We start from the raw sequence: 20,466 nt of genomic DNA, 5'->3' as shown, positions 1-20,466 counted from the left end.
CCCGTTCTCTTGACAGACGGAGGATCCCTATCCCACTCCCAACAGAGGAGTATTTCACCAAGCTATGCCCTTCGCTGAAGAGAATCGCATACGTAATTCGATAGGCTATGCAGTATTTCGTCCAGATCGTGGGTCGGTTTCGTACGAGTTCGTGAAAAGCAATAAAAGAAGACAAGTATGAGTGATGCGGAGAGCTGCGCTGCGCGTTCGCCGTCTTTGTCTGCGCCGCGGACACTAGTGGATGTGGGAAATGAGTGGCTGACGTAGGATATCCAAGAGATGACCGTTTTAGATCCCAGAAATTCCCAAGATTGAAATAAACGGCGCGATTGCTGTCGGCAATGATGCAAATTGGCGGATGTGGTAGAGAAGCGTCCTTCAAGGAACCAAGCAATAAACGAAAGTGAAATAGAGAAAATGAGAATAAAAAAAAAAGTAGAAAAAGAATGTATGTTTCCCTGTCCAAGAAGGATTTGTGAGATCCGGTCTACCAACCAAAAGATTAATTGAAGAATAGAAACTGAATAATAATAGAAAATGATCAACGAAATTGGCCTCGATTAGGGCGACTAGGAATTTTGGAAAAATATTGTTAGTAGCCGCCACCATGCAAAGACCAAAAATCGCAAAAAAATTGTAAAATCGACAAAACAAACAAGAAGAATGAGAAGCGAAAGGACAAAGGCTCTAGTCTAGACCTGGTTGAACGATTGACAGAGACATGTTCGAGGGCAGCGTATGGGTAGGGCAGGGGTGTGGGTAGACGAGGGGACAAGGTTTGTGATGGTACGGTATGGCACGTTGCGGGTAACTGGATAAATGTGGATGGAGCAGGGGTTCTCGATATGCAGTCGTGACAGACAGGCGACTCGAGACAAAAAAAAAAAAAAAAAAAAAATGGCCAAGAACCCCGTGGAGCTCTGCCTATTCAAGGTGTGGGCGGGCCGAGTAAAACCCAGGGAAGTGAGGTAAATGGGCAGACCCGGCGGTAGTGGTCACTCTTGGTGGGTTCTGGGAGCGTCCAAAAAAGACAAGGAACACCTGAACAAGCTGGGTCGCATGTAGGGGAGCTTGAGGAGGCAGATCAAACTCACAGGTCGGCTCGTTTATCGCTGGATGGACAGGTGGATTTTGCTTGCTGCTGCGCTTGTGCGAGTGGGGGCTTTGCTTGCGTTGAATAAGAAGAAGCAGATGCACTCAAAAGAGAGCAGACAACCTCAGGTCTGATTGATAGTGCCTCGCTTGGCCCTGGCCCGTCTTCTTTCTTGACGTTACTGGTGCTGTTGTGGCTGCGCTATTGGACCACCGCCGTCGTTTCCAGCAGTTAAAGTTCGCTGCTCTTCGCTGCAGTCCCTTGAGATACGGGGTTACTGCAATAAGCGGGAGGCAAAGATCAAGCGAAATATACACAACCAGGGCTGGATGACGAGGCTCTGCGTAGATTTTGTACGAGACGGCTACAGAGGGGGACAAAGAGAAAGCCGGGTGGCTAGCAGTGTTTGTTTAGAATATGCAATAGGCTCCAAGCGTAGCCAAGTCATCGTTTTCACCGTGCTTGCCCGAGGGGAAGGTTGACAATACTCGCTTGTACAACAGAGCCCAGTGAAGGTCAAGGCCCCAAAAGAAGCTTCGGCTGATCTGATCAGACTGTGATGCACGACCGCCGCAAAAGAAACCAGGAAAGGTTATCGCCGTGCAGGATGGGATAGAATGGGATGGATGGGATGAATGTGCACCTGCAGGAGCACGGTAATTAGCAACCAGCGACGACCAGAAAGAAAGACAAAAAAAAAAAAAGGGTCTGTGATTGTACCTGCTTCTGCAGCAGGAACCCATTTTGGTGGGGCAGATTTTTAACCTCATTCTCCGTAAGCCAATGAAAATTCACCATCGCTTGCGGGAGTGGCGTTTCAGATTTGCGGGACGAGCAGGGGTTAGACCCCTGGCTAGAAACAGGAGATCAAGAGACAATCAGGCGTGACCACGTTAATTAATCGCACAAACTGCATCCCCTAGGCTACAATAAGCACATACCTATCTTCCCTAAGAAGCAAGACGGTTAGCCTTGCGATGCTGCAGGAAAATACGCGAGGCAGACAAGTATGCGCGATGAATAAAGTAGCGGAAAAATTACATTTTCGCGGGAAGGCTACTGCGGCCAAGAGGAGAGTGGTAATACTTATGGGACCGAGGCTTTGGTGGAGTTTTACGGTAAGGCGGAAAATACGACGGTGACATGCATAGTACCATGTATGGGTCAACCAAAAAACAACAGCACTTCAAAATTCATCTCGAGTTACTTATCAGTCGCTTGGAAAAAGGCCCCCAAAAAGACAAGAGGGGTAACAATGGATGATTTCAACCAACGGGCGCGATAGTCTTGAAGGATGCCTGGTGCGGCGTATTCTTCTACCTAGAGAAATCTATCATGGGGCTAGGCACAAGTTAGTTGATGCAGAAGCATTGCACACTAAAGAACACGGGATGGATGAGTGACTGGATCTTACTATATGTCTTGATGTACAGTATAGGTCCCAGGTACTCAACGGGCAACGGCAACGGCAACGATAACGGCATGGCGAAGAAAAAAGACTAGCGCCACCTGCAGCTAGCAACGCCACATCCCCAGATGGTTGCTCGGTTCCGTCGGGCTGCTCGGGCCATGCCCCTCATCCTTATTGATGGCGTTTTATCTCGGCACCATTTTTCTTTTGTGGTAATATCGAATTCGTGAGTAGCATTTTCTTTCCAGTGGTGGATATGAACCAGAGAAAGATATGCGCTATGTGTATTCAGAGACTGGTCACGCGCAGCGACGCTGCACGGCACGGTCCTTATTGGCCCTTATTTGCGCTTCATTATTGATAGCATGCACTTTGGTCTTTATTCCACTTATGATTCAGGTGTGTTACCTTGGTCCGTCAGTCGGTTGCGGCAAATAGCATATGCAAACGCGAATTTGCGGGCAGTCACTTACAGTAGTAGTGCTCCGTCCCTGGTGCTCTGGATCTCTTTCACTTTTTCTCAGGTAACACATCTGCGTGTTTATTTCAGGCGTATATATACATAAATTGGTAATGTATCTTTGGCCGTGGAGTTAGTAATCGGAAGTGTTACATGATACCATATGCGATACCGGTACATAATGCTACGAAAATGGGTGTTCGGCAAGTACAAGACCGAAAAGCTTGATGACGTTTAAGACGTGGTATTGTACAAGTACACAGCAAGACAGATTGTTTTTTCCATGGTGGTCGGCCCTTGCAATCAGAGCCTCGCTTGTGGTCAACTGAATTCTGGCCATGGTAACTACTTCGAGCAGGGGGTAACAAAGGAAAAGGGGCTTGCCGATACAGTCTCCGAAACGTGGTTTTACCCCAATTCCCAAAATGCGCCACACTGTACGGTACCGTACCTGATGGGTCCGCCATGGTCGCCTTTTAAACAGCTCACTGGGACGCAAGGCGGAACGTGGGCAACAAAGCCGCTTCGTATCTCTAACTTGTTAGTCTGTCGGATGTCTGAGGGGAACCGTTAATTAGTTGGCCAAGTGAATAACTTGTTTTACGTTTACGTTAGTATCGTAAGCACTGAACCATCTCGAGTCCGAATATGCATCCAGTCTATTCTTGGGTTGGTTACTTACTACCAGCACGCTTTTTTACTGTAGAGATGATGATAAAAAAGAACAATGTGAATGATCCTGGCCGCAAATCATGGCTAACAGATCATCCGGTGTCAACTGAGCATTATACGCACTGTACAGAGGCAGAGCATGTGTTGGTGCGTATGGTACGATGCCGGCATCAACTTATAATGTACAAGAAACAGAGGTAGCCACAGAAATAAATGTGAGGAATAATCGCAAGCATCGTTTTCCTGCCTCAAAGTCCTTCCATGCTATGCGGAGGAAAAGCCCTGGCTAGCGGGTGGAAGAGTGTTCGATTGAAGGTGATATTGGCCGAATTGCTACAAAAAAAAAAAAAAAAGAAAGAAAAAAAACACTTACCGAAAGTATGCCTCGTTTCTTGGACAACATAATCTTTATTAATCCCATCGGAAGTAATAATTATTTTTCAACCAAAAGACTTTCTTTTTATGTTTAGTAGTGGCTTTATTTCTCCGAATTAATCGTCGGAATTGATGATTGGGTCATGGTTCAGAGCCAAAGCTATGGTATCCAGAGACGACGGGGTGTATTTTCACTAGGTACCTTATTGACTTGTGACTAAGATCACGTGGATGAACTGCTCGGCAGGTAAGTGGTTTGTAGCTGGGTGGGGCCCAGGAACTTTTTGGGAAATAGCAGCAACTCGCCCCGCTCCACTCATCCAATGTCAGAAAGAGAGATCTTCACAGGCGAAAGAACGTCGCTACAGCGGTATATAGTTTTGGCTTCGTAGTATAGATGCAATGCTTCCCTATTTCAATTAGTCACTGAGCCGACAAGATATCAGATCGACCGGCTTGTTGCTCAGTCAAGTAATGATTTGTTTTCATCCCATCGTTCTTCCTTTCCAAGTTCGTCATTGAAAAGATCCAAGATCCGTTTGAGACAACCCATTACCGTGTGGATGCACCCGTCCCCAGACAGAGAGAGGAAAAAATCAAATCCTCACACAGCTCTCCGTGTTTCAGGCTCAGTTGCGAGACACGAGAGTTCAAAATGACCCCGCCTTCCGATTCCCGAGTTCAGTCGAATCATTGGCAGCGGATGAACGCGCTCTCTTTTCGCGACTTTTCCCATGGATGGAACTTCTAATTGATTCGCGGTGCCCCAAATCACAGAAAACGAACGCGAGGGGGGGAAAAGGACGAAATAAAACTGGACTGAACGCCTTGCCGCCTTGATTTGCCCAATATGCACAGGAGGCGGCAAAATAGGCGCGCGCCCCGCTGACTGTGCCCAAGTTTGCCTTTTTTTTTATTTTTGTTGATTGCTTTTCCAACTCGGCCAAAATGAAAGAAATAGAAATAGAAATAGAAAAAAAAAACCCCGGCTCACACTCTGAAATGTAGCCAAGCACCAGTGTTCGCCTCGCCATGTCCCTTTTGGTTTCTAGTGTTCCGCTTATTCTTATTGATTGTATTGAGGAACCCGTTTCAATCAGAAAGGGCGGCCTCTCAAACAAGACTTTATTTGATGCGTTTGATTTTAAGAGTTCCACAGAACAATCGGTAAATTCCTTTCCTGGAAACAAGGAAGCACTTATACGCGGTCCTTGCATCAACGGTCAGCCCGTCTGCCTGTCACAGAAAGGCTACATGGAGCATCGCTAAGATTTGCTTCTACTGAGCAGTTACTTCTACATATTCCATATTGTACCAAGTGATATGATAACGTCGCGTTCGTCAGCCTCGGCACGTTGACAGATGCGGGCTAGATCAGCTACATGCAAGTCAAGTCAAGAAAAAGGCTTTTCGTCCATCTCTTCCTGGGCTCAGCTTTGCTTTTGGTTTGCCGTTTTTGGTAAGCTAGGATCGGCTGAACGAGGAAGCGTGATATAGCATATAGATCTACGTGGTATCTATTTGGGGGTGCCGCGTCCTGGGTTCGGTCCGCTAGTGAAGCACAAAGTTTTGACCATGATCGGTGCTCCCCGACTGGGACAATTGGCTGGCGGGGCTAGACTAGAGAAGGCGAGAGCTGCCAGGCAGCTGAAATTGTGAGCTTTACGACGGCGGTATTCTACCATAGTAATGAAATAAACTGACTCTAGGCACTGTTTTCTTTATGAAATACACACGCATTGCACTCAGAATGGGTTTGTCGCAGTCTCCAAACTCTGTACTCTGATAATAACAGCCGCTTGTTTCTAGACTGTTGATCTTCTACATCGGAATGCAGCATCAAGATTAGCATTGCTTTGGGTCAGACAAGTTCCAGGAACCCCTAAATTGTGACGGTAAGCCTCCACATACAACCCTGCATGTTGCCTTTTTGATCTTTGTCAACGCAATTCTGCGTCTCGAGAATCTTGATTCTACTATCGGCTCCTACGACTAGTGTTCTAGGGGTCTCCATTCAGCCCTGCACGGCGTGGATTTCCAGAAGGTTTTCTTCTTTCCCTCCCAGAATCATGCTTGATATGTTTATAGACAAGTCATAAAAGAGCGTGCTTAGGCTCAAATTCAAAAGCTTGGACTTGTTTTGTATTTTCGTAGAAAGGGAATAAATAACAGTAATTGAACCCCATTGGCTATGACTAAGGTACCTACCTACCTGCCTTAGTTTACCTATGGTTCGGGACTGTATGCAGCCATTCACACGCCCGCAACAACCACTAACGAATACTTGTTTAGTGTACTGTAATGACACGGTACCAACGAGTTTGCCCAAGTGTTTTGCTACTGACCTTGGTGTGTTTCCCAGGCCCACCACATCCCCCCTTAAGCAGGGGTTGGCCACAAGGCGGGGTTTTCTAACAGGCATCAGGTTATTGATAGAAACTTCTCCTGCACAAAACTTTCTATTGTTGGCGAGTCAAATCTATAACTTTCTGGCATGATCTTGCGGCTCAATTGCATGCTAAAAGTATTTAAAAAAATCGCCTGGAGATTTTTTTTTCTAAAGTTGGCGCTTGCTAAACAAGGACGAAAACAGCTCGCAAGCTTTAAGCAACAGGCTGTGCTCAAACAAGCGCCAACGGGAACATACTTGTCAAAGTTGTAGCAGGCTTTCCAGCAATAGGTGGGGGTGTCTAGGAACCCAAAACTCGCTCCATTTTGTACATCGAAATAAAACTAGACAGCCTTGCATAACAAAATTACCCGGTGGCACACGTGGCCAGTAAACATGGCCAGCAAACACAAGTTTGACAGTCGCATGGATGACATCGGGAGGGTTTAGGCTAACTTGGGAGATCTCGGGACAGGAGCCTAGCGGCGAGTTGTAGGCTGAACCGAAGGACTGCAGTTTCCCCCCGAGCCCTTTTGCCCTAGAATTGGTAGCATCGTTATCGTTCTCATACGATATACTGATGCGAGATGCTGATTTCAGGAGAACTCGTTAATACGCTGCAAGGTTGGTCTAGGTGAGAAGGAAGGCATTAGCAACGCAGCCGACGAAGCAGTGGTCGATGAAGGAGATGTCTTATCAGTTATCCCGGAGAAACGGCGTAATATCTAGCATGGTGGCGCTAATAGCCACTTAGCATGATGTATTACGCACCTAGCTGGAGCTTTCTTGGGGCTAGAAGCCATCGCTTCTCGCTCCCAGTCCTTCTGGACTGCTCATGACAGTGAGGCGAAGAGGCAGCGTTGATGATATCCATCACTGGCCCAAGAAGACCTGATATACATTCACGTAGGATTTCAATGACAGAGAAGTAATTAAGGCTATAAATTTTAAGATATATACGAGGTCCTGCTACCTTGGACTCTCAGTGTCAGGTACCTAACATAACTCATGACATGCAAGATACCACCGGTAAAGCCTAGGTCTTACAAGACGAGCAGGAATCGTTCTATGGCTGTGCATTTAGTGGGCTGCTGGCGTCGTACTGACGCTGGTAGGAACGTAGGATTGATTCAAAGCGGGCGATTTCAGGGGAAAGGCCTTGAGCACAAGCCTAGGTACACTAGCGTCCTTACGCGCCTTCTTAACGACAGTACCGTATTCAAGTTTCTTACAATAGAGCTCTCTTTGCTCATCAGCTCCTGCACACTTGAGATAGTCTCTCGCGATTATCGTCATACGAGTACAGTTGGCCATTTGACCCGGAAAATGAGCCCCTTCCTTCATACTACTCCTACTAGCAGGGGTTTCGGCGGGAAGGACGCTTCTCCCGTGTCATAGTGTCGTGGATCTCACCGATGATGTTTAGTTAGCCACAATACTTCTCTTGAGGTGGGTGCGCAATTTTGGAGCATGGGACGCTTGTCACGGCGAGAGTAACAGAAGACGCGCTTCCTTATGGTCTATTGATAGTTACGGGTCGGGCTATTGCTAGTAAACGAACTGCAAACGTCTTGACAATATTGTGCTATCATGCTCTCACTGTTAGTTTGCCAAGCTCATCTTGCCGCTTACCTGTAGTAGTCCGCAAGATTTCAAATTGAGCAATTTACTTGTGCTAATATATATTTGTTTTCTAGTTATAGCGTCTATTCACCCAATTATCGTACCATTGTCCATCCCGCCAGAGATAATAGCCCTGATTTATGTTTTAGTCTTATTGTAGTCTCGCCGCTAATCCACTCGACTACTGTCGTTTGGTGTCTGACGCGGAGAATACCATCTTGTGACGAAAAACTGTAATCTCTAAGCTAGTGACCTCTGTGTCGCTGGAAGCTTGCTTTGAAGACAGAGATGTGGAAATCTTTTAATTCTTCCTAAAGACAGATACCAATGTCCTATTTCAAGTAGACTACCCTGGAAAGCATCAACGCACTATGTGAATTAATCGAGGAATTGTGAGCGCCACTTCCAAGTGCCATTACGCTTATGGATATAATACATCTGTTTATTGTAGTCTATCATGGGGTTTCCCTTCTGAAAATTACAGTTCATCATGATCAAACAATTCTGAGTAGCTAGCAAGCACTATTTGCCTAGGGAGAAAGAACTGCATATGCTTCGTCGTTTCATTGTCAACGGCTTCTTCTCTCCATTAATGTTATCTTCTGTGGAAGCCAAGAGTTTCTCTTCACAGAGCTATTCAGCCAGGGGAGGCTTTCATCTCAAACATAATGACAAATATGCTTCCTTGGGTTGGTAGTTCCATCAGTCTCGACTAGCCGCTGTGTGGCTTTACTTGCAACCAGTCACGTCACATCCCAAGCTTCATCTAGCCCAACGGCAAAGTTAAGACACCAATCCGGATCTTCTAAGTTGCCATCCTGGGTAAAATCTAGTCTGCCTTGGGTACGGAACAGTCTCGGAGTAGTCAAGTGAAATAAAATGTTTATGCGCCAAAGGCTTTACAAAACTACATATTCGACATCCAGGTATTATTTGGTCATTACGGCTCAAAGACTTTTGTTAACATATGTCCGAGTTTCGAGGAATACATATCCCTGGTGGAAAGAAGAGCATGGGCATCAAGATGTATTGTTCGTCACGCAGGTCTATAGTCTCAGTCGGTCTTTTGAATGACTTGTTGCTTCGGACTGCCCTGTATATAAGAAAACCCGCAGCAATCACCAGATTCCCGGTAAAAGGGTGGATGTGATAAAGATAGATAGAAATACAACTTCCTGTCACTGTGAGTTTCAACAAGTACATCGTCACTTACACGTAAGCCTGTCACAAATGTTGAAGACTGATTCAAGCCTGTCACGACAAGAAACAAGTTCACGCTGAACTCCAAAGGAACCGTAGTCAAGAAAGTCCCGAGTCAACATAGCACAATGGTGAGGCCGCCGGTTGTAAGAGACGTGGGTAAACACAATATTCTTATCCAGCATAAGCTTGACGATCCATCACATACATGCGACTATATCACTGGTCAATTATTTGATTGGCAAGGCATTATAAGTCAGTCAGCGAGCTGCCTGGAGTCAACGGCGCAGCTCCCAGTCCCATTAACTAGCAACCAAATCAGCAATGCCTAGACGTCAAAATGAATTACTTGCCACAGTTTGTCCTCCCTCCCCCGGGCGGAGCCCCAGTTATGCGTATAGCATCTCTTCAGTGCCGCCGCCACAGCCAAGCCCCTCGTCCCCGACTTTTGCATCCGCACCATGGACCGGCGACGACCACCAAATACGCTCGAAAGCCGTGCCGGCCCGACCCTGTATGACCGCGCTCCCGGTGTGTCGCGAATCTCGCCGTCTCATTCTTTTGGCCCTACAACACACCCTGACCGTGGAACGTGGTGCATCCTGATCAAACCCGTGTTGTGGCCGTCTCGTTGTTGAGGTCCGCCATGATTGGGCTGAGTCCGATTTTGACCTGGTCTACGGCCCATTCCACCGGCGGTATTCTAATCATATTATTCTCTGATTTCTAGCTAGAATACATGATTTTGGTCTGAAGGGTATTATTATCGGCGATGACGAACGAGGCATATCCCGGGTAGAAAACAATCCTATAAACGGCATTATCTGCCTGCTGTTAGCCACATTCCGCAACTTCAAGGAATAAGCTTCTACTCGGACTTTCTTTTCGTGGTTCACTGTCGAGGCCTGGCCGATAATACAGTTCTACGGCCCGGCGCGCCGCCGGTTCCTAGCTAAGCTGGACGGGGATGAGTGGAGGCTACACCGCGGCCCCGGGGATGTTTCCGTATGCAGCGACGGCTCTGTAATCGAAGACGAGTTCCTCAACAAAAGCTATGTTTAGATTATATTTGCGGGAAGGGAGAGGGGGGCTAACGCGCAGCTATTATGCCATCAGAAGCTTGCCCCTGGCAGCTTGTGCTAGCATTCGCCCTTTTTCAGATTGTGTGTACATAGTAGGGAGGTACGGGTAGGTATCTACAGAAGATTTATTTTATATTACAGTAGATTGCTCTCGTTACATTACCAGAAAATGTTACCAATAGAATCGCGGCTTGGCTGTTGGTGCTTCCAAATTCAACTTTTAATTGGCCATCAGGACCGCCCGAGTTTCACCTAAAACCAATCCCATCCAGTAAAAAGAAGGACGGGATTCTCTCATCACCCGATCAATGAATCCATAACTCACACAGAAGCTTCTCGCACCCATGAAAGCTTTGGACGACTACTGGATACGCTTCAACACAATCACCATTCCTCTCCAGGACAGGGAATTGTATTTTAAGCACGCTCTCATCGCCGCTCAAACGGCCGAGCACCATGACCAGCTCGAGGAGATTCTCGCGGCCCAGTACGAGAAACGCTTTGAGGAGCTCTCGGTCGCTGCTCGAGGAATGATGTAGAGCGCTGTCGACTCGGTGAGAAAGCCTGTCACGCTGCTACGAAAGCCAGCTGCCTGCCCAGCCTGGAGGCCTTTCTCGAACTGTATTACGACGTTATTCTCATCGAGGGGGAAGAGCGTGGTCGTCAAGGACGAAATCAGATTGATATCAGACCAGAATGCCACCCGAACACCGACGATTGAGAGGATAGTGACTACTGGGGCGAGCAGCAATTGCCACATCCAATGGAATTGTGGGATGAGCGTGTTGAGGAAGGCCGGAACAACCACACGTACACACGGAATATTGTGGAGGTTGATGGCGATTTCGAAACGACAAACGGACAAGTGCTGGGGCCACCGGATTCTTCAAGTCAATCACCACGACGACAGGACTTGAGTGCAGATGGGGAACCTACATCCATAATCAGTGCTACAAATAAATCCTCTACAGAAGCACACAAGCCATGGACGAACCCCAGCCGCAAGGCTTGAACAAAACAAAGCTGTCGACCTCAACCACTGATGCAGTGGGCCCGTCTGCTTATGCAGTAGAAGATGCTGTACATGGCTAATCAAAGAAGCATTTACGTGAGCAAGCAGTCGATACGGTAGATAGGGACATCCAGGATCCGGGCTGCTGCGGTAGTAAATCACCAAGACCGGGCGATATGAAGGGGTCTACGGGCCGAAGATCCTTGTCACTAGCCCCTGAGCCAGAAAATGCTGCTGCACAAACAACCAACTCCTTTACACCACCGACTTCATCCGCAGCAGGCTCCGGTCTACAGCCTACTGGCCACGCAGGTCATAGTACGCCAAGCTCGGCCTCACCGAGCAGTCCAAAGGGCTTCAATGTCGTATCGTCACCGGGGCTTGGTGAAAACCCTAGACTGAATACCACCAGCAAAAACAGGCAACGGCCCGAAGATGACGTCGATCAGGGGCTGGACACGACAGATAGTGCACAATCTTGGGAACGCAGGCGAACAAATGGAGGAAACTGATAATTAGTTAGCGACATTAAATTTCAAGTAGCTTTTAACGGCAGGTAAAAGTTCGACCCATCTCAGACTTGATAGCATATGCGAGCCACTACCGATAGCAGAGTTCACCACCAAAAAAAGCAGCCGATATGCGGGGGTCCAACCTGGAATGTTATCTGTGAACGACGTCTGTTTTAGAAGCGATGTCAAGCTTTCTGAAATCACAGCAGTCAGCAAAGACCGAAGTAGAGGCAGCGGTTATTCGACTGGGGTAAGGCGATGCTAGTGTTTCCCATGCCCTCCATGCCCTCCATGGCCTATAGCAAAGGGGAGCGAAGGCGTCCGTTTTTGGATGTCCCAGCTTCCGTTCGGATACCCCGGATCCCAAAATAGATGATTTATCTCTTCGTACCGATTTAGTGAGGGCCGGACTATTACTCGGGTGAATGATCACTGGGGAATCCTCGGTGTTGTGTGTTTATATTTTTGCCTTTTCTAGTTTCTAAGGTTTTTTTTAAATGTGCGAAAGGCCACGCACCTAACTAAGGTATCTGATGCATCTTTGAGAGAGCCCACAACGCACACCCCAAGTACCTACCTACACACCTACCGGTGCAAGCGGTGGTGTAAGTAAGATGGAGAAATCATCCATTGACCGACCTCTGGGGCACGTTCTTTTGTCATCTGTCAACAAGCGAGCCCAATCGGTGCCTCATACTGCTCGAATATGGGCAGGTAAATGAGGCAACTCCGATGTCTCTAGGTGTATGAATGTATTGCGAAGAAGGCCGTACCAACAACACGGACAATTGCTGGCGAAAGTACTTACCATGGCAATAACGGGACAAGATACCCTAGAAGCTATATAGTATATCGGAAGAAGTCATTCCATTGACGGCGATCCATGTTACCTTATTCCTCGGCAGGGAGATGGTGACGTCGGGTCCCAGCGAAAATAACACTAGCCATTGATCCAGATAAGGTTTATGGTGTGCCACGAAAAAAATGAAAGAAAAAAAGATCACGCACAATCTGTATGAAATCTCCCTTTAATAGTGCCTTGGACTCACGTCTGCATAAGGCGGGTGGAATGCGTTGAGACGTGGCTATGTCCAAAGACAAGAGAACTAGACTATTCTAGACCTAGTATAGTTCTGGATGCAGCCACATACAGTATTCTGATTATAGAATAAGATGAGCAATGTTTGAAGCAGATTAAAACCTCCAAAAATGGAATTTAACACAGAATGGCCATGTTTCAACCAAAATTAACATCCTTTGGAGGTCAAACATCTTCCTGATTGTTTATAGAAGGCATGTTGACTAACAAATGCCTGGACCACCTGAGACGCAATGATATGTCTACTATGTACTATTCTGATATAGACGAGCAGACTAGGAGAGTCGCTGCGTATGTGATAAAAGCTTAGCTATGTGGTCTCATGATGGAATGGTCCATGCACATGTCATATAAATTTGGTACGCGCAGGACAGTTTCTTTGGATGATTCGGCCACAACTTGACTTGGCTGTTGGCCGAGAATTAGGAATTTAAATGGGATAAGCCTGTGAGGTTAATTGTATGGCCCAGGTAGTAAAAGCTTTTTGGTTTACTAGGTAATTTAGTCATCACAAAACTGATTTTGTTGGCCTAATGAGTAGTACCGGTAGATAGCTTTCCCAGTCACTGGTAGATTGATGAGTGAGGGCGTCGGTGGTCCCGAATAGATGACAGTATACGACAGCATGGATAGGGAGGTGGCCAAGAATATCTGGCACATTACCGAGAGCCAGAGCGTTGTTTAAGCCGTTAGATCAACCGCGTCGTGTCAAGCAAGTGTCAAGCTTCAAGCGCGGGGTTGATGCGACAAAGCTTGCACCTAGCTTTGATAAGCCTTCGTTTAAGATTAGCATGATTGTAAATTATCAAGAATGTGGCTTGTTGTACGCGGCTGACGCAGCTTGGGGATACATGTCATGAAGTAAATTTAGAAATTCAGTACGTAGCCAGAAGCCTGCTTTGCCTGCGTAACAAGGTCCTGTTACTGGCAACTAATAGGCACTGGAGCCAATGCAACACCGGAATGGGCGGGGTTCGTCAGGCAGGCTCCCGGCGTCCCGTCACAGTAAGTTTCAAGAGTGGGGAAATCTGAATCGAGAGACTTACTGTATTGGCTTTTGTGCCTCACTGGTCAGGCACTAATTACGTCGACACCCCTGGATCTGCATAATGTGATTGGCCTGACATGAAGTATGGCATGTCAAGACGGCTTTGTTGCAAACAGTCAAACAGGGGTCCAGGTAGTGGTCATCGCCTTGTGCATGGTGGGCTGACTTCGCCTCCTTCACCCGCGCCTTCTTTTCGACTTGGGTGTCCTGTCTCTGTTGCTTGATGTGACAATTTGTCTTTTGTTGAATTCTCGTCCTGTCTTCTTATATTGCCATCGAATTCCTTTCTTTTCTTCCCATCATCCTATTACTCAACGCCAGTTCAGTTTCTGCCAACTCAACTCTTAACGAAATTAACGACGTTGTCTTTCTTTCTTTTTTTTTTCCTATTTCTCTCTCCAACACTACTCCTCAGTTGAGACAAAGTGTCGATCCGAGCCAGAGTCCATTTACACTGAACCTACTTTTTTTTTCCTTAGTTTGTATCGGCGTCCTTGGACTTTTTTCTTCTTAACCGACAACCCCAGAAACACAATGAAGACATCTGCCGTTATCGCCGCAGCTGGCCTAGCGGTGGCTTCGGAAGCTATTCTTCTGCCACCGGGATCCTACGACCTCAGCTCCTCTGAGCCCTCCATTAAGGCTCCCCCTTACGCGATTGGCGCCGATGCCGAGGACCAGACCGTCAAGCTCGACTGTCCCGGATGTCCGATTGTGGTGGCCGGTGATGCTGCTCTCTACCGTACTCAGGAAGGTGACTCTAGCCACCTCGAGCTAGGGTTCTCCATCGAGCATGGCCTCTCGGGCGACCGTCTGATGCTCAACGGCTTCGAGATCTACCCCGAGTCGGATCCTCTTGGCCCGATGCCCCTCCGCGCGAAGGTGAAGCCTGATACCGATGACTATGAGACCCAGCATCTTCCCATCGGCTCTCAAGATCTAGGTTACAGCCTTCGTGTAAACCCCGACCTCGCCAGGACTATTGACGGCAAGAACCAGCTCGTCGCCGTCGACTTCCAGGTCCTCGAGATTGGCAACACCTTCGTGCAGGGTCTCGATAGCGTCCACGTAAAGATGGTGAAGAAGACCGAGACTGGCGCCCTCATGATCGCCCAGCTCGAGACTGGACCGTCGGAGAACCCTGTTCCTCAGTCCAACAAGCAGCCCTGCCACACCCTCATGTGCGCCCTCATGGGCAGCATGGACAAGATCATGAACCAGGTCCGGCCTCACCGCTGCAACCACCCCGGCCACCACCACATGGGCAGCTTTGCCAACATGATGGGTCACATCGGCAAGCCCGCTCCCAAAGAAGCCGAGCCCAAGCCGGAGAACAAGATCAACCAGGGCGAGGGCCAGATTCACCACCACCCTCAGCGCACATGGGTCAGCCTGTTCAAGCAGCTCAGCTACTCGATCCTGCTTCCTATCCTCATCGGCATCGTGGCTGGTATCAGCGTCAGCATGTAAGTTTTTTTTTTTTTTTCCCCTGACGTATCCGTTGCGAGTATCAGTATGTGTTTCAGGATGTAAATTGAGTGCTAACTAAATCACTATCCAGTATTGGCATGATCATTGGCACTCTCGTCGTCGGTACCTGGCGCGTGTTCGTCCGCGGCAAGTCCTTCTTCCCCTCTCGCCGCTGCTGCCGTCGCCGCGCGAACTCTGCTCGCAAGGCTGCCGCTCTCGAGGCTTCAGTGGTCGAGGAGAAGGCTGGTCTTATGACCAACATCGAGGACGACACCCTCCCCATTTACACCGACGAGGAGGACAAGAAGGACACTGCTTAAGCGTCTTTCAAGGCTTTCATATGTCATCGATTATCACATCACAGGAGAGACTCGGCCGAGTTTCATCTTTGGCTAGTCTAGGCTTGCTAGGTTTACTCTGTTGAGGAGAATGGTTTACCAACAAACTACTTGGGGCTCTTGGTCAAGTGGCGCGGCTGATTGTTTGAAACTAGAATGATCTGTATAGTGTAGTTTTAGGTTCCGGCATTCTTTTGCTGTATATCACATTCACTTGTGCCCAATAAACCTCAATCTAACATACACATGCACATATCGTAAGGTGAACTGCAGAATACCATGTAACGGCCAGTGCTGCCATCTGATTTTTAGTCACATCGAATTTATCAACATTATAATCAAGGTAAAGGTGTCAGCAAGAGAGGAATGTTCGCCAAGTCTATGAGGTGTTGTGTCTCTATTGTTTATTCTATATACCAACTGTTGACATGCGAAATATGAGTCGGCTTTAGGCAAACCCTTCATATAGAAAATATTTCAGTCACCTCTCTTTTTCCGGCTCGGGAAGTGCTATACCAACTAACACGGACCGGCACCCTTCGCAATCACCAGTGTTTCTCACTAATCTGCACCGCATTGACGTCCACCCCGTCCTTAAACCAGCGTTCATCATCGGAAATCTCAACGTCATTGCCGCTCATCTGCCGCTTGCGCATAAGACCATTGTCCGCAAAGGTCCAGTCCTCTAGGCCGTAGGTCCGAAACCACTTGCCGTTCTCGTCATGCCACTCGTACCAAAACTGTACGGCAATCTTTTTGTCCGTGTGGAAGGTGATAAGACCAAAGTTTTGTTTGTCAGCGTTTCGTGTTCGTAAATAATGCATGGAAATCTAGAGCAGCCATGAAACACTAACCTTGTTGTCGGTAAAAGCAAACAACTCCTTCCTCAGCTTGTAACCGTCCTCTTTGGCCCATTTCTTGGTAAGGAAGTCCTCAATCGCGTCCCTCCCTGTGAGGAACTGGTCCCTGTTCCGCCAGATGGAGTCTGGGGTATATGCCATCTTGACGACTTGGGGGTTTCTGTTCGGGGGGGTTTTTTTTTGTTATGAGCTGCTCATTCTAGTACATCTTCTACAATGGGAATACTCTGGGTCGAGGGAGACGGAAACTCAGTAGCTGTATAGCAAAAAAACAACACACCTGGTGTTCCAAGCATCTTGTGCTGCTTTGACCTTTATCTTTGCCGTTTCGGCTGTGAAAGGTGGCAGCGGCGGTTTAGTCTCGGTGGTCATGGTGTAGTATGACGGAGTGGAGCGAGTTTATAAGTTAAAGATTCTGTGCGACTAAGGAAGAGAGGCGCTTGGTGACGTTGGTGTGCTCTGGTTTAAGAGATGTCTACGATCCAATGAAGAAAACACTGGTTCTTCTATCGAGCTGCGAGAGTTGGAATTGCTGAGTATATATAGGAGAAATTTAGTTCTAGTATGGGACTAGACTAGAGACAAAAGAACAATTTTCGCCATGTAGATGCCCACAAACGCATGGTAGCAATTCCCGAAAACTTCACTAATTGATGCTAGCATAGCTATGTGCTCACTCAGCACCTTCTTGAAAGTGTTCAAAGCCCGTTCAAAATGACTCTTATCTACCTTACCTAGGTAGGTATCTATTTATTTATTCTACGCTGTTAAATCCCGAGGGATATCCGGTGCCTCTATTTAGTCTACGCAAAGGAAAATTCGAATCATTCTTCAAAGCCCGCCTGAGAAGAGTGATCAAAACCCGTTCAAAGGATTGATTGAGCAAAGCCCGTTCAAAGGCCTAGCCCACTTCGCGCCGGGAAATACCGCCCAGTCTACAACATTCAGGTTATTCACCAAAGTCCAAACATTTCAAATGCCTTGCCTAATTCATATCCAGTTAGAAACTATGTATCTAGACAGTTGGCGGGTAATTCCAACACATCTACATGTCAAAACGAACAATTGCAAGTGAGCTAGTACGGCGGGGGATTGCCATCAAGGTGTGCAGCCAAGCAACACCTGCAGTCCCACACCCTCATTCTTGCACAAATGGATCATCAAACCCCTCCTCCATCATACTATACTGCTAGGGATATAGGCAATTCAACCCCCATAATATCACAAAAGGTGCATTTAGTTGGGTCGACCTGAGAAGAAGTAAAATGAAAACCGACATGCTTTATTTGAGTTTTACTCAAGCTGATTGATGATTTGATTTCAAATCCGATCGGCCCCCCGCCATCGTTCACAGAGCGGGGAGAGGTAGCGAAGCAGCCTTCGAAAACGGAGCAAAGGTGGGGGGTTCAACACAACCAACCCACTTCGCTTCACAGTAGCACAAACACCAGAGCAGGACAGTCCCAAGGTTAAACAGCTCAAGATTCTACCTGTTTCTTTAAGACTCTTTTCTTTTTCTTTTCAAGACCACGTAGTAAAAAAATTGCCAAGTCACTTCTATTCTCATTTCAAGGTATTACCATTACCAAACAACCAAGAAGCTACTATACAATCACATATACAACTTCCCCCAAAAACAAAACCCAATACAGACAAAATGGCTCCTCTTAAGGTTGGTGACGCTTTCCCCGACGGCGTCTCGTTCACCTACGTCCCTACTGGGGGCAAGAAGGAGGACGTTACCGCTTGCGGCAACGGTATCAAGTACAATGCCAGCACCGGTAAGAAAACCCACTTCGATAATGCATTTCCATCTTTTTTTTTTTTGGTATAGACCAAAAAGCTCCATTAAGCTCAGACTAACATAATATATGTTCACTTTGATATCAGAGGCCAAGGACAAGAAGATTGTCATCGTCAGTGTCCCAGGTGCTTTTACTCCTACGTGCCAGGAGCAGCACCTCAAGAGCTACGTTGAGAAGAAGGACGAGCTCAAGGCCAAGGGTGTTGACAAGGTCGTCTTCATTGCATGTGAGTTTACCACTCCATAGTAGTTGACAAATGAAGTAGAGACGTGACCGACTAACCCCGTCTTCCAGACAACGACCACTGGGTCATGAGCGCCTGGGGCAAGGCAAACGACATCTACGATGACTTCATCATCTTTGCCTCTGACGACGGCATCAGCTTCTCCAAGAGCATCGGCTGGAACCTTGGTGACAGCGGCCGTACTGCCAGGTACGCCATCGTCGTCGACCATGGAAAGGTCACATACGCTGAGAAGGAGGAGGCAGGCGGCATCGCCGTGTCGGGCGCCGAGGCCGTTTTGGCCAAGCTGTAAACACGGAATCGTTTCCGTGAGCTCCAAAAGTTAAATAAGTAATAGGCGCGGACATTTAGACACTTCTAACAAAAAGCACAAGTTCCGCATTTTTCTGCTCTCTGAATAACCCATGCAAATCCCTGGTTTTAAAATGATTCCATGCTACCGGCCACGCAAAGTTGGGCAAGAAAGAAGCCCGGCCCAGGTGAGAGCACCCTGTGGCAAAAGACAAAAAGTTCCGTTTCGACTCCAGTCCGTCCGTTCCGCCGCCGCCGTAAATGAAGAGCTTAACAGCAGCCGCAGTACATACATATCCCATCCTGCTCAATGGCCCCAGAAGGTTCGTTGCATGAGACCGTAAACTTTATCATGCTATGTTCGCCTTTCGGAGACCGTCATTCCAAGGATTCATCAAAAAAGAAGACGCCGTGAAGAAGTTCGTTCCGATAAGGGTATTTGTGTATCTGCTTGACAAAACCTGGTTTTCTTAACGAGTGTTGGCGGCAACCTTCTGCTGCGCACCCTTGGCGCCCTGCTTGCTCGTCAGACGACCGGTCTGGCCCTTGCCGCCAGCAACCTTTGCCTTCTCGGCCTTCTTGGCCTTCTCAGCCTCAGCCTTCTTTGCCTTGCTCTCCTTGATGGCAGCAGCCCTGGCGGCGCTGCGGGCCTCAGGCCGCATCGTCCTGCGCTCCTTAATCACATCGAGCGAAGCACCAACGATGGCACGCTGAGACTTGACGGTCCTGCGGGTGCGCTTCTTGGCGACCTCCTGTAGTTGGGGTGAACGAGCGACTGGTCAGCCATCTGTCTCCAGACGAATTTTGTTCCCTGTGTCCGTCAAGGATTGTGTATTTTCGAGATAGAATGTGTGCTTTTCGGGTCGGTCGTCGCATATTCGGTGCTAAATACAAGCCTAGTAGGCTCTGGGAAAGGGTTCGTCATACCTCAGAGATACCCTTGCGGTGCGCCCGACGGTACAGAACGGTCCATGCGATGCGGCGGGGGTTCTTGCGCTGCAGGAAAAGGGACTCGGACTTTCCGTTCTGGAAGCGGAAGATCTTGCTGTCGCCACGGACATAGAGCTTACCCTGCAAAAGAAAGGTACAGGACCATAAGTCAGCCTCATGAACTCCTCCATGTTGTATGTAATGGCTTGCTCCAACAGCATCGCCCGCATGCCAATTGATTGGCATTTGGTTGACAGCCCAGTCACAGAGCCGATCGTCTCTTTTTGTATAGCCGTCCCCTCCCTCTGTCTCTCTGGGTCTCTCTCAACCCTAGCATTCCCGCGCTCCTGCCGTTCTTTGGCGAGTAAATGAATAAATCAGCCGTACCTTGCCGGGGTAGATCCTCTGGCCGGAGAAAGTGTCGTCGTACGTCCGCATCTTGAAGGTCTGCTGTTGTCGTCGGGGTTAGTCGGTTCGGGGTGGATGTCGACGTCGTCGGGGGTTGATTGGCACCTCTCAATTTGCAAAATTGTTGTTGTGCGTAGGCGGCAT

The 20,466-nt window shown here is 48.0% G+C and overlaps 7 protein-coding genes across 7 annotated transcripts; 3 read left to right on the top strand and 4 right to left on the bottom strand.

The window, feature by feature from the left end:
- Positions 1-456: 456 nt before the first annotated feature.
- On the bottom strand, positions 457-1,368 carry PgNI_10695 (uncharacterized protein; the record flags this gene model as incomplete). Its single annotated transcript, XM_031130668.1, has 2 exons — positions 457-569; positions 1,214-1,368. Coding segments are annotated over 2 exons (183 nt in total), but the record flags the coding sequence as incomplete, so codon positions are not given.
- A 1,452-nt stretch (positions 1,369-2,820) lies between these two features.
- Positions 2,821-3,159, bottom strand: PgNI_10694 (uncharacterized protein). The gene is made up of 2 exons (XM_031130667.1): positions 2,978-3,159; positions 2,821-2,912 (listed from the first exon to the last, which is right to left on the bottom strand). The coding sequence occupies exons 1-2, from the start codon at positions 3,035-3,037 to the stop codon at positions 2,859-2,861; spliced, it is 114 nt and encodes a 37-aa protein (XP_030979944.1). The 5' UTR covers positions 3,038-3,159; the 3' UTR covers positions 2,821-2,858.
- Positions 3,160-10,474: 7,315 nt separating this feature from the next.
- Positions 10,475-10,844, top strand: PgNI_10693 (uncharacterized protein; the record flags this gene model as incomplete). The annotated part of the gene is made up of 2 exons (XM_031130666.1): positions 10,475-10,502; positions 10,657-10,844. The coding sequence occupies 2 exons, from the start codon at positions 10,475-10,477 to the stop codon at positions 10,842-10,844; spliced, it is 216 nt and encodes a 71-aa protein (XP_030979945.1).
- Positions 10,845-14,141: 3,297 nt separating this feature from the next.
- PgNI_10692 (uncharacterized protein) lies at positions 14,142-16,031 on the top strand. Its single transcript, XM_031130665.1, has 2 exons — positions 14,142-15,442; positions 15,538-16,031. The coding sequence occupies exons 1-2, from the start codon at positions 14,511-14,513 to the stop codon at positions 15,764-15,766; spliced, it is 1,161 nt and encodes a 386-aa protein (XP_030979946.1). The 5' UTR covers positions 14,142-14,510; the 3' UTR covers positions 15,767-16,031.
- A 141-nt stretch (positions 16,032-16,172) lies between these two features.
- Positions 16,173-17,179, bottom strand: PgNI_10691 (uncharacterized protein). The gene is made up of 3 exons (XM_031130664.1): positions 16,925-17,179; positions 16,639-16,804; positions 16,173-16,536 (listed from the first exon to the last, which is right to left on the bottom strand). Exons 1-3 carry the CDS (start codon positions 17,014-17,016, stop codon positions 16,330-16,332), a joined length of 465 nt encoding a protein of 154 aa, XP_030979947.1. The 5' UTR covers positions 17,017-17,179; the 3' UTR covers positions 16,173-16,329.
- Positions 17,180-18,301: 1,122 nt separating this feature from the next.
- Positions 18,302-18,985, top strand: PgNI_10690 (uncharacterized protein; the record flags this gene model as incomplete). Its single annotated transcript, XM_031130663.1, has 3 exons — positions 18,302-18,425; positions 18,535-18,675; positions 18,744-18,985. 3 exons carry the CDS (start codon positions 18,302-18,304, stop codon positions 18,983-18,985), a joined length of 507 nt encoding a protein of 168 aa, XP_030980268.1.
- Positions 18,986-19,454: 469 nt separating this feature from the next.
- On the bottom strand, positions 19,455-20,352 carry PgNI_10689 (uncharacterized protein; the record flags this gene model as incomplete). Its single annotated transcript, XM_031130662.1, has 3 exons — positions 19,455-19,736; positions 19,912-20,055; positions 20,302-20,352. The coding sequence occupies 3 exons, from the start codon at positions 20,350-20,352 to the stop codon at positions 19,455-19,457; spliced, it is 477 nt and encodes a 158-aa protein (XP_030980266.1).
- Positions 20,353-20,466: the final 114 nt, after the last annotated feature.

This window comes from Pyricularia grisea, chromosome VII (assembly GCF_004355905.1).
Source record: "Pyricularia grisea strain NI907 chromosome VII, whole genome shotgun sequence".
NCBI classification, from domain to species: domain Eukaryota; kingdom Fungi; phylum Ascomycota; class Sordariomycetes; order Magnaporthales; family Pyriculariaceae; genus Pyricularia; species Pyricularia grisea.
The sequence above is the reverse complement of the archived record's forward strand: the minus strand, read 5'-3'. Positions and strand labels throughout refer to the sequence as shown.